Here is a 13,041-nt window from a genome sequence, read left to right as displayed (position 1 = left end):
TGTGCCTTGGATCTGGAGGCCCCGGAAAGTGTGAAATAGAGGCCACCGGCCCCAGAAACACCAATGCAGTCAAGGATGCTTGCTGGTTCTCCTCCTGCTGGCAGGCCCTCTCACCTTAAACATTCAGCATTCAGGGCAAGGCTGCTGGGCTCCCGGTGCCTCAAAACCACACAGACCCAGAAGCTGGCTGCCTCCCTCCCCTTCCCTCCTGCTGCCCTCTGTGTTGTAGAGCATGTAATCCAGCTTGGCAGAGGGCCCTCTTGGCAAAAGTCAACATAGGGACCAGGCTGAGGACAGCACGTGGGGTCAGGCAGACCTGGGGTACCAGCCCTGCCTGCGACCCCTACTCACCAGTGACCTCATCTTCCTGAGCCCCCGTTTCCTCACCCAGGAACCAGCAGGGTTGCTGTGCAGACTCTAAGTACCAAATACACATGCTGGGGCCTCCACAAAGGACGTGTCTACCAAGCTATAGGTCAGGGCCCTGCCCCCCTGCCTCACTGTGAGATTGGAAGCCATATGAGTCCCTTACCTGGTCTGCTGTGGCCCAAGTCAATGGTTAAGATTGGTTTTATTGCTTTTCTCCAGGCTTCACTACAGCTCCCATTGGAAGCGGACATGTTGAGCGGGCCCTCGGCAGCTCCCATGCCAGCCTCCTCTATTGTGTCTGCAAAGGCATTTCCCAGACTCCCTTACGGCTGAATTTTTGGACTCAAATTGGGTTCCTTTGAAAAGCAGAGTTGAGGTGGGCTGGGCTGCCTTTCTGCTGCTTTAGATGCAGTACTGTTGAGCAGGGCTCTGGGGACGTGCAGCAGCCTGTCCATGGCTCAGGGGCTACCTGAGTGGGCATCAGGGATGGTCCCTCAGGCCTCTCATGGTGAGTTCCTGAACATTTTCAGTGCATCCCAGCTCCCCATGTCCCCAATTCTGGCGTGGTGGCAGCCAGTTCAGTGGGAGCCACTGCTGGTGCCCAGCCTAAAGTGTCCTTCCCATAGCTGCGTAAGGGTCCTGCCTACATCTATCAATTTCCATTCCTCCTGCATGTGAGATGGGCTACATCCATCATCTCCTGCTAATATCAGAGGCACTTGTCACAGACACCTACAATGGGTGCAGGCGTGTGCACTCAGCCCCTCTCACCTCAGAACCACTCTCCTAGGGGCCACCAAAGCCATGCTGGCCAGCGCAGCTGCTGATTAGGGGTGGAACCCTGACCTCTGGCCTTTTCTCTCTCTCGAGACACTGGAATTCAGATGCAACACCAGTGAACTAAGTTAGAGAGGTGGGAGCTGTCAGGGTCAGTCTGGGGTCCGTGGGAAGCCAGAGTCTGCCATGGGGACTGACAGTGAATTTGAGAAAAGCTGGCCTGCAGCCAAAGAGCAGGAGACAGGCATGCCCAGAGAAGTGAAGACAAGAGCCTGGCAGAGCCTCACATGCACGGAGGTCTGAAGTCCAGCCCCTGGGTGAGTCCAGCTATTTCCCTGCTCGTAGGACCCAGAACACACCACTATATCCTTATGAAAGAGTCCCCTTTTACTCCAGGGAGCTTCTGTTGCTGGCGTCTGAAGAGGCTTTGGAACCCCAGCACACGTGCAGCACACAGTGCGCCCTGGGCCCCTTCACCCCACCTCCCAGCTTGCATTGCACTGGCCTGGATGTGGGGGCATCACAAAGCAGGTTCCAGGGCAGGTGGCCCGGATGCTGGTCAAGATTGCGCTTTGGCAAACTCTTGCCCCAGAACATAGAAGGCTGGTCTAAAACCCCCAAGATCCCTCTTCACCCTAGTATTCCAAGACCACTCGTTGCTAACCACAGAGAACTTGGAGGAAAATTGATTTCATTTAGATTAAAAAAAAAAAAAACTCTTCCTCTACTACACTTTAGTAGCTGTTTTTGTAAACCACTCATCACCTGAAAATGGAAATAATCCAACTGTCCATCAACTGATGAGTGGTGAATGGGATCTATCCATGTAATGGAAAATTATTCAGCCATAAGGACTGAAGGACTGACAGCTATGACGTGGATAAACCTTGAAACATGCTAAGACGTCAGACACTAAAGGCCACTTACTATGTGACTCCATCTATATACAATGTCCAGAATAGATAAACCTATGGAGACAAAGTAGAGTAGTAGGTGCCAGGAGATGGGGAAAGGATGGAGAGTGATTGCTAACAGCGAGCAAGTTCCTTTTGAGGTGGGAAAGGAAACTGACTGGAGTGATGGTTGCACAAGTCTGTGGATGTGCTAAAACCCACTCAGCTGTATACTTCAAAGGTGTGAATATTATAGTAAATAAATTACAGTTCAATAAAGCTGTCATATTTTTTAAAAATAACAGTGCTCAGCCAGTGTCTATTCTAAGTGGGCTGTGAACCGATACCTCAGCACTCCACAGGGACTGACGGGCACCTCTTGGAAATCTTGACCTTGACTTATGGGACAATCTACTGGACGTGCGATTTCTCTTGTAGCTCCCGCCACCAAGGCGAGAACAAGATCATTTCCACCACAAAGTGCTGTGTGTCTCTGGGGTTCTGAATTACATGTGGAATTTCACACATAAATAAGCCCACAACCCCAGCAGTCTCTCCGCTGCTTTCCCAGATGTGCAGAGCAGCTCAGAGGAAAGAACAGGGCACGGAGTTTCCTAGAGCTCCTTTTCTGCTCTAGAAAATGGGTTCACAGAGACTAAGTGGATCTCTCTCCTCCCAGGCAGGACGGTGCAGCTGAGGAAGATAGAGTGGGGTGAGGGGAAGAAGCACTAGAAGCTTCCTGAAATCTTCAGATTGCCTGGGCTGAGTGCTAGGGTGGTAAAGTGTGAATGAGAAATACTGCCTGCCACAGCAGTACACAAAGGACGCTGCGGCCATTAAGCCATGAGCCGGAGGATCTCAGGATGGAGATCAGCCAAGTCCTCAGCCTCTGCAGCCACCTCTGACGGTACCCCCGAGGGAACTCAGTCTGGGAGAGAACAGGATTCTGGCTCTAGAGAGGTAGGTGCTTATCAAAGGAATGATTTCAATGAGCCCAGACTTTTATATCTTTGCATACATAGAAAAGTGCTAAATTCCTTGAGATATCTGGTTTCTTTAACAGTAATCTTTTGATGTTCTGACTACCTGGTCTTGGTTGCATAAACTCCTGTACGTCCTGGCTCCTCCTCTACCTCTTTGGAGCAATGCCTTAGATCTCAGAGGCTGCATCCCAAGCTTGGAGTCCTCAGAAATGTCTCCTGAATAAAACCAACTCTCGGCCTTTATGTTGTGCTGTTTTCCCTCCCCCAGTAGACAAGAGAGGAGATTTGGGTTGCCATCCGAGGTCTGAAGAGACGGGCTAGGTCCCCAAAGGCCCAAAATTCAATTCAATCCAACGTGGTTTACACAATAAAGACAAAGTTCTTTGGCACCTGTGTACAAGCTAGAAGACGCTGGCATCCCGGAAAAAGCAAGCATTTCTCACAGGCCCCAAAGGAAAGGAGTCAAGAAAATCTACTGGCTGGGCTGCAGTGCTGTCCCCTAAGCACATCTGGGGTCAAAATGCCAGTGTGCAAACCCTGGTTCTGCTCCTTCCTCTTGTGTGATGTTGGGTAACTAGCCCTCTCTGTGCCTCGGTTTCTCTACCTGAGAAATGGGGGTGAGTACTGACCTTCTAGGGTGGTTGTGAGGACCTAAAGAGTTCATACCCTGCCTGGCCCACAGGAAGAACTCGGTAACATTCTGTTACTGTTCAAGAACCTCCGGGAGCCTGGGCTCCTGTTGCTCCTGACTGGACCAGCCTGTGATGCTGCTCCCAGCTCAGGAGACACAGGGTGGCTCCCACATAATGGCTGTGGGACTCGGAAGTCCCATGGCCTCTCTGAGCCTCAGTTTTCCTCCCTGTAAAATGGGGGTAATGGTAATGCCTCCCTCACAGGGCAGCTGTGAGGACTGAATGAAAGTGCACAGCACGAAGAGGCAGCCTGCCACAGTGCTCAGCCTGGGCTGCCGTGGCTGGAAACCCTGCTCTCCACGCAGTAGCTGGGTGACTGTGGGCAAGTTACTTAACTCCTCTGTGTCCCTTTCCTTCTCCATAAAATGGAGATGATCGTTGTCCCCGCCCCACGTACTGCTGTGAGGATTAACTGAGGGAATACACGCAGAGCTCTGAGAACAAGGTGTGGCACACAGAGGCCCCATAAGAGCCCTGTAAGAAATCCTTATTTTTCACTCAATGCCTGACAGACAACAAGTCCCCAGTGTCTGTGGCTATTATGGCGGACACATATCCCGGAACACAGATGTGATTTCCTTACCTTGACGGGGCAGGAGAGAGGAGTCCAGCTGGAGTCCAGGGTATGGCCCACGGAGCTGGAGGACCTCCCAGACTGTAAGTCAGCCACACACAGCCTGAACTAAGGGCTTTCTCCAGCCCGGCTGGGGCTCAGGGTCACCGGCCAGCCATCTCGGGGTAGTGCCTGGGCTGCAGACCACAGTTTCCATGGGGGGAAGAGCTGCTTCTCCTTTCCCCCTTTCCCTTCCCCTCCCCGACGGCCGGCCTAGGAGACCCAACTACCAGCCTCTGTGGCCCAGAGCGGGAAGAGCACGGCCACATCCAGTGTCAGTGTAAACCCAGCATCAGACTGGGCGGCCACCAGAGCTGGACTGCAGCTGGGTGCCCTGGGCTCTGGTCCACGAACCCAGTGATGCCTCATGTGGGTGGGCAGAGCCCGGGGACCCCAGGCTGGCATTTCCATCTCCTCTTTCCACCCATCAGCTATGTGATAAGTGCAGGACATGAGGCATATAGTACATCCCATGATTATCTGCTTGGATTTACTCTGCAAGCCTGGAAGCTCCCTGAGGGCAGGGACCATGGCTGTCCTGTTCCCATCTGTATCCCCAAGGCCCAGAACAGTCTGGTACCCAAATACTTCCTGACTGAAGGAATCATCATGTCTGCAAAGTGCCTGAAGCCCAGTGCCCAGCACATAGCAGGTGCTTAGTAGATACTAGCTGCCTCTCCCTGATACTGGGGATGACCACAGTGCCAGGCCTCCAGGGACTCTGGCACCTGTGACCTTTCTAGAACACTGCTTACAGTTCAAGCAGGGGAGGGTGTGAGAAGCTGGGTTTAACAGAAGCCATGTGACTAAACCCACTATGATCCACATGAACACCCATGTGTCAGGCAGTGCACAGAGGCAGTGATGAATGGTCCATCTTATTTACTGCTTACAGAGACCAGGATGCCATCATTCACCTTGCAGATGAAGAATGGAGGCTTAGGAAGTGAAGCAGCTTGCTCAGGCCCAGGCCCAGAATGCTGGTGAGCAGCAGAACCGAGATTCAAACCCAGGACCTCCAGACTCCAGCGCCTGCCTCCCAGCCTGTCCCCGACAACCCAGAAGAGCCGCGCACCAGATGGGCTGGGTTCATTCCTTGTCACCCGTAGCCACACTGGTTCCAGGCTGACCAGAGGGATGGCTTCTCCCCTCTTCCCAATGCCCTGCCTTGTAATCCCTTCCTTGGCCCCATGATTCCTCCCGGGGGCCCAGCTTGGGAGAACACTAGCTCCAACCACCCCTGAAGCCCCTCAGGGCCACCCCACAGCCCCAGATCACTTCAAAGCCACAACCAGAGTCAAGTTGAAAAGATGAGGTGGGTGAGTGGGAGGAAGGAGGGTCTGGAGCTGGACACGTGGAATTTCTCGTAGGTGCTGCATCCACCACTGGCTCTGATTTCCCGTGACCCTCTGCCCACATGGGCCTTGATTTCCCTTGGCCGCTGAACACACCTAAACGGGCGGCAGCCACGTAACTCCATTCCCACCCAAGGGGGAGGAGGAGGAAGGCTGGGAGGAAGTGACTTGTGGTTTCCCAGGGTAACACCTGGAAACACTTCCGCAGGGACACAAAGGGAGACTTCCTCAGGGACACAGGAAGCTCCGGCCTGTCCCTGAGAGCAAGGAGAGGCAAGCTTTGGGCGGAAGCTCGCAGCACTCAGCTCCGTTGTGGGCCAGCCCAGGGGAATGTCTTGAACCTCTGACTTGAAGAGGAATGTGGAACCAACTGCAGGAGGAAGTCCTCGCCCACCAGGAAGGGCAGGGCTCCCTGGAGAAGGGCTCATGGGTGCACAGAACCTGGGAGCAATCTGGTCCCAGCCCTTGCAAGAGACCAGCATTCTAAGCCCGCCACCCCGGGAGGTGACCTGTCCAGAGTCCCCACAGGGAGCTAGATCTGATTTCCTACAAGCCACTTCTCTGAGGAGCACAGATCCTGGAACGAGGACAAGAGGAGGGGGCGGTTGGCCCTGGGGTCCACCCCACACAATCCTGCCAAACTCAAGATTTCAAGGAAATGGAAAAATGAGCTGTCCTTGCACATGGCTGCTTCTCGCTATAGGACAGCAGCTGCCCCGAAGGGCATATCCCTGCCCTGGTTTCCTGCAGAGCCCTGGACGGTGGGCAGCACCAGAACAAGGATTCAGATGAAATGACTAGTGGAAGGTGGCAGCTGTGGCCCCGTTGGGCCCCACATCTGTATAATGGGGATTCCACCCACTTACCGGGGAACTCAGGGAATGGTAGTTCCTTCTCAGTCTTAACCCTGCTGCAAGATAGGTTGTTCCTAGACCACAGCTGCACCTCCCTCACTGTGGCCACACTCCAGCCCTCCCTGGCATCTGGGCCCTGAGGAACTGAAACCTCACTGGTGACTGCAGCTCCGAGTCCCTGTTCTCGGCCCCACGTGGACTTCGTGTGATGGGACAACTCAGGGCTGTGTGGGGTACCCAGGGGCCTGTGTCCGGACCTCTCAGGAACACAGAGGTAAGAAATGCTACGTGGGGCGGGACTGTCCTGGTCCATCAGCCCTGGAGCTGGCTCTCCTCTGGGTGGGCACATTGCCCTTCCAGGATTCTGCCTGTCAGAAAGCTGCTTTCTCCTGCTTACCCAAAAGGATGATCTGATACAGGTGTCCAGGATCTGGAGAAAACCACTCCTCCTTTGCTCAGTGTCCCAGACCCACCCCAGGGGCCAAGCTCCTACCCAAAGACAGTTTGCCCTTTAGCCCAGCAGATGAGCTGGCTGGGCATGACCTTACTCCCACAGAGTGTTCTGGCAAGTGGGCCGATGTACCAGGGATGTACCAGAGGCAGTCCAGGACATAGATCCCCGCAGCCCTCTGGTCACCAGAGAGGATCCTGGGGAGGCCCAGCCCAGGGGTCACCCTCTGTGACCTCGGTGGGGGGTGAATTTCATTTTCTGGGTCTCCTCTTAATGTGAAAGAAGGTTGGGAGGTGCTGATCAGGAGCAGCAAGTCCCAACTCGGCCTAGGCCCCAGGAATCACCCAGAGAAGGTTTGAAAAGGCTGATTCCCAGGCCCTGCTCCAGTCTTTGGAATGTCTGGGTTTTGGAACCCGGCCCCGAATAGCTGTGCTCAGCAAGCTCTGGAGACTCAAATCCAGAAACTCCCAGGAGGCCCTGTGCTGGCAAATAGAACCTATATCTTCCAGCTGAAGTGCGGAGGCAGAGCAGCCCAGCCTGGGCAGGCCCACGCCGCCCATCTACTCGGGAAGCAGAAGTGTTACCATGGTGGGGACGAGGGGATGAGAGGCTGGGGCAGCCCGCCCCCCACAGTTCCCTCCTACAGCCCCGCCCCCACCCCTACATCGAGCCATCTCCCAAATCAGGCCTGGTCTGTGAGCCTGATGTTAAACATAGTATTCTTTTCAGAAAAACATCAAGTTTGCACTTGAAAGTTTTGGAATTCTGCTGCCTCTCTGGATGGCAGGACACCAAGAAAAGAACTCTGAGAGGGGGCTAAACAGTTCACGCCTTCATTTACCATCATGGGCTGCAGAGGAGTCTGGTTGAAGGTGCAGGCAGACTGGGCATGTCTGCAGCTCCTCTTGAACACGAACTCCTGAATTCATTCATCTGGTGGTTATCTACTAAGCACGTACTATGTGTCAGGCTTGGGCACCGGGGTTACAGCAGTGAATGAAACAGACAGAGACCCCTGTTGGCATGGAGCTGACATTTCAGCCAGGGAGACACATAAGATTAAAAAAAAAAATTAAAATAGGGCAGTCAGGTAAGGCCACATTGAGAAGGTGACATTTAAGCAGAGACCTGAAGAAGGTGAGGGAGTGGGCCATATGGATGACTAGGGAAAGTGCTTTCCTGCAAACAGCAAGTGCAAAGGTCCTGGGGCAGAAGCACATCTGCTATGTCCTGGGAAGGACAGTGAGGAGGCCAGTGTGGCTGGAGCAGAGGGCAGGAGAGGAAGGGAGAGCAGAAGAGAGGTCAACAAGGAGCCAGCAGTCAGATAACACTGGGCCATGGAGGTCAGACTCCAGAGAGATGGGAGGACACTGAGGGCTGGGGGCAGAGCCACGGCCTGATCTGACTGACTCATAAGTAGGCGAGTTGTCAAATATATAAGGTGTAACCACCTAAAGATCATTTGTGGCCTTAGGACATTCTGTCACAACAAATAAGCATCTCATGGGCAAAACAGCCCACCCACGCTGGAAGGGCTGGAGAGTCTCCTCATGTCCATAAAAATAACGTATGAGGTCACTCTTTCTTACTGCACGAGAAGGCCCTGTGGCCCTGGGCATCTGAGCGTGGTTACTAGGGGTTACTGGCACTTCCCATGTCTCCAGCTGGCGGCCGTCTGGTACCCAGGCTCTCCTACACTGGGCAGAGCCTGCACCCACCGCAGCTCTAATTCACAGCTCAGCACTTATGAGGTGTTCATCGAGTGACCCAATGTCCACCCTTCACACCAGCCTCCCTCGCCCTCACGGGTCCATGTCTCCATCCTGAAGACCAGGGCTTGGTCCCCAGCAGCATGGCCCAAAAGCCCGGCGCCCCAGAACTCACCGGGCACGGAGAAGGGGGACAGGAAGGCGGCCTCCACTGGCTCTGGCTCCAGGGGCGGCGGCGGGGGCGGCAGCTGCTGCTCCTGCTCCCGTGGCGGCTCTTCGGCATTTTCCCCGGGAACGTTCCCGTTCTCCATGTTCTCGTGCCTCCCATTCTGAAGTGGCTTGCTGCTCACACCGTTTGCCGAGTTGATCAGCCTCTGCCTCTGTGTGGACAGAAGGCAAGATGGACACCGAGGCACGTGACAAACTGTCGCCCTGTTGCTTTGTTCCTCACATTCAGGTGACCTTAAAGGTTTCTAGAATAACACCCCTGGAGACGGGTTTGCCCGAGGAATGGCACAAGGACCTTGGAATCTAGCTCAGTTTGCTCATGCTCCCCTTGGACCCATCCCAACACCACCAGGTCAGAACCCCGGGCCGCCTCCTCTTAGTGCCAACCTGCCAACCCAGCCCATGACACTGGATGACAGTGATCACTCCAGCCACCCCAGGGGATGGTCATAAACCACCTGAAGACAGTCACAGGAGACACTTTGCAGAGTTAAACAGAAAAAAATTTTTAGGTATATCACATAAAAAATACACTAATAGTAAGTGTACAACAGCCCAATGATGCTTCACATTAAGACCTAGAACATTTCTAGCCCCTCAGATGACTCCCTTAGGGTCCCCTGTCTCCAGAGGTCAACCAGGTAACCCCTATTCTGACTTTTATAAACATCAACTAGTTTTTCCTGAATCTGAGCTTCATATACATGGATTCAAAGAGTACATATTGTTTTATGTCTGGCTTCTCTCACTCAGCCTAGTATCTGTGACGTTCATCCACGCTGTTGCATGAATCAGTAGTTTGCTATTTTCAGGGCTAAATAGTACTCTGTTGTGTGAATGACCCACATTGTAGCCTTTGCCTGTTGATGGGCATTTGGGTTGTTTCCCCTTTTCCATTATCATGAAGAAAGCTACGAACATTTGTGTACGTGCCTTTTTGGGGACACATGCACTCATTTCTCTCAGGTGTAGGAGTGGGATTGCGAGGTCATCAGGTAGGTGCTTGTTGAACCATTTTACACTCGTACCAGCATAGGATTACAATTTCAGTTGCTTCCCGTCCCTGTCAACGTTTGATATTGTCAGTCCTTTTAATTTCAGCCATGCAGGTGGATGTGTGGTGGTATCCAATAGTGGTTTTAATCTGCATTTCCCTCATAACTAATGATGTTGAGCACCTTATTACGGGGTTACTGGCCATCTGGAGGGCCTCTGTTGTCCAAGTCTTTTGCCAGAGCTGATGAGTGTGCTCTGAACCAATCTGTCCCCTCCCCTTTCCCATCTCCTTGTAGCTGTTGACCAAGTCTGCCTCCTTTCCACCCATGCAGAATCCAGCTTTCCTCACCAAGTCTGTGGTTTTCTACTAAACCAGGGAAAAGCAGAGGCCACATTTCAAGAAATGAACAGGTTCCCACGTTCCTGAGAATCTGTTTGCCTTTGCACAGCTCATCTTTATCTGGATTCTCAGGAAAAATATTTGTGGACCAGCTTTAGTCCTTGTGGGTAATGATCCTCACACAGTGGACACATAGATCCTTCCCAATCACTTCAACAGGAGACCAGAGTCAGTACACACATGCCCCAGGCAATACTCCATAACTGTGGGGGCCTGACACTTATCTTTGTGGTTACTGGAAGCAAAAAAAAGAGGAAAAAAAGTCATTATTACTTAAAATGGAGGCATGTTATTTTCCTAAAAGAAAAGAGGAATTGACTGTTAAATGCCTTCAAGCTGGCTTTCGGCTGGGGCTCCTAAGTCATGAAGTCTAGGGTTTGGTGGAAATTTAAAACTTTTTCTCCTATGAGTGTGCTCACAACACTTAGCCCACCGAAAAGAGCAAAGTGATCTATGCCTGAGACTCAGGCCCAGGCATGGAGGCATAATATTTTGCTGCCCAAATAGAGTTAAATGAAAGGTCATCCTTACAGTTTAAAAAAAAAAAAACCTACAAAACAACCCAAAAAACCTAATAGCTGTGTAAGGACAGAATTGTAAGGAGGCGGGGTGTGACTCAGTGGAACATGAATGGTAGCAAATGGAAGAGGTCATGACTTGAGCTTATTAATAAGAATCAACAGAGAATTATACTTGAAAAATAATATACAGCTACCTGAGGTTGTATTAAAAGAGGCATAAATTACAACACAAAGGAGGTGATAGATCCACATGCTTGGAAAGACAAATCAGAAGGTTTCTATAGGAGAGTAACGAGTTGGTGAGGACCAGAATCCTGCCACATTAGGGAGGGTAGGAAGTTCCAAGGATGTTTATTTTTATTTTCCCAAGGGTATTTAATTCAAAAAGAAAATCAGAGGTGGCAACCGCAGCTTGATGTCCAAAAGGCTGACACGTGGAAGAGGCAATAAATAACAAGCAACTCAAGCAGGGGCTGGATATTATAGAGTGAATAAAGACAGAAAAAGAAGGGAGCAAGGGAGATGGACTAGACTGACCCCTAAGAATCTATGCAGCTCCCCTTAAGTAGTCTAGACTCCGATTTTGGTTGGATTTCCTGTTCTGCCTTCTTACTAGTTGTGTGGCTTTGGGAAAATTACTTGCCTCTGATGAATTGGAAATATCACAGGACTAACGCTGTAACACAGGTAAAATATCCAGCACCAGTGCCGGGCACACAGCGGGGCTCAGTAAATTAGAGCTAATTGTGCAGCTCAAAATAACCAGCATCCCGATGAGAGACGAGGAGGAGAGAGTTCTGGGGATGAAAGAGGTGGGGGACCAGGTGGGATGGACACACAGGAGGAAGGAGAAACCAAGGGTGCGTGAAATTCTGGGCCCTTTGGCAACGCATCGTGGTGACTAAGGATGTGGATGGTCAAGTACGGTCAGAGGTAGCCTTGGAATAAAGGAAAAACAGAGCCTCACCCCCTCCCCACCAGCACCCACCCCTCCATACGCTTTCTGATGATGAACAAAGAATGGCAACCATCCCACGGGCATTTCTACCATGGATTAATTTTAACTTCGCTAACTTCTCTGAAACCTTCTAGAATTAAAATGAAGAGGAAATGAAACCAAAGGGTCTTAAGAAACAACCTCAAAACTGGACATTTTGTGGCTTTCATTCTCCCCCATCCCCATTCCGTGATGAGTTTCCTCGATGACACTGCATAATCCCCAGGCACAGCCTTTGTGTCATGTGTCACTGATGTTTTTTGAGTTGGAAGCATTCTGCCCAACACCTCCTCATAGAAACTGAGGCCCAGGAAGATTAAGTGAGTTGGTGGCCAATATGGGATTAAAACTCAGAATTTCTTCCTCCTGAGCCTGGCTCCCCACACTGCCTGCCAGGGCAGGACAGTCCCAACGTGGTAGAAGACACGGTTTTCCCAGAAGCTCAAAACATGTGGGGGGCAGGAGGGTCTTGTAGCAGCTCATCAGAACCCCCATTTCCTTGGCTGTGGATACTGGAAACCCAAATCCTTAAGAGGGGCTCACCCAGCAACCAGTGGGTACAATCATCACACTGTGAGAAATGGCCACGATTCATTAAAATTTCACTGATTTAAATCTTATTACTTTGGACCAAAATGATGCAGAATGGGTCAAAGCTTGCAATTCTTCCCTTTCTTCATACACTTTCCATAGAGAGGGCACATTACATATAAAATCAAAGCAGAAAAGTTCAAAATACAGACCCTTTAAGCACTGTCAATAGTGTTCTTCCATACCAATCCGTGTGCCAATGACCCATGTTTGGGCATGGAAGGTTCAAGATCTGTGTCTGAGGATAAGGGCTAAAAGCCCCAACATGCACATATACAGCAAAGTCCAGGAAAGTTGGTAAGCAAAAATCCTGTTAGCTTTGCTCTGTTGTTTGTATGTTAAATAAGATTCAAATGTATTAAAAAATGTTTTTTTCTTCCCAAATGAGAAAGGGACATGGCACACGTTTTCAAGAAGAGCTCTGGGGTACAGAGTGCAAAGGAAGTCCCCAGGGGTAACTGCCACCCACCAGTGTCTCGGTTTCCTTCTAGAGTTGCTCAATCCACAGAGAACAGGTGTGTGCGCGTCCTTTTTGTCCTAAGTAACATTAAACAACAACAACAAAACAGTCCATACTTCAGACCTTGCTCCAATTAGTTTTATCTAGTACTT

At 51.3% G+C, this 13,041-nt stretch overlaps 1 protein-coding gene across 2 annotated transcripts in view; it reads right to left on the bottom strand.

Moving 5' to 3' along the window:
* Positions 1–13,041, bottom strand: part of SLC24A4 (solute carrier family 24 member 4) — a 158,182-nt gene that overhangs the window by 31,235 nt on the left and 113,906 nt on the right. For both annotated transcript variants that reach the window (XM_010988081.3, XM_010988088.3), the window contains exon 12: positions 8,872–9,076. In XM_010988081.3, coding sequence (XP_010986383.1) covers positions 8,872–9,076 — 205 coding nt within the window. The remainder of the gene's footprint in view (positions 1–8,871; positions 9,077–13,041) is intronic.

This window comes from Camelus dromedarius, chromosome 5, assembly GCF_036321535.1.
Source record: "Camelus dromedarius isolate mCamDro1 chromosome 5, mCamDro1.pat, whole genome shotgun sequence".
NCBI lineage: Eukaryota > Metazoa > Chordata > Mammalia > Artiodactyla > Camelidae > Camelus > Camelus dromedarius.
Note: the sequence above shows the minus strand (reverse complement) of the source record. Positions and strands in the feature narration are given on the sequence as shown.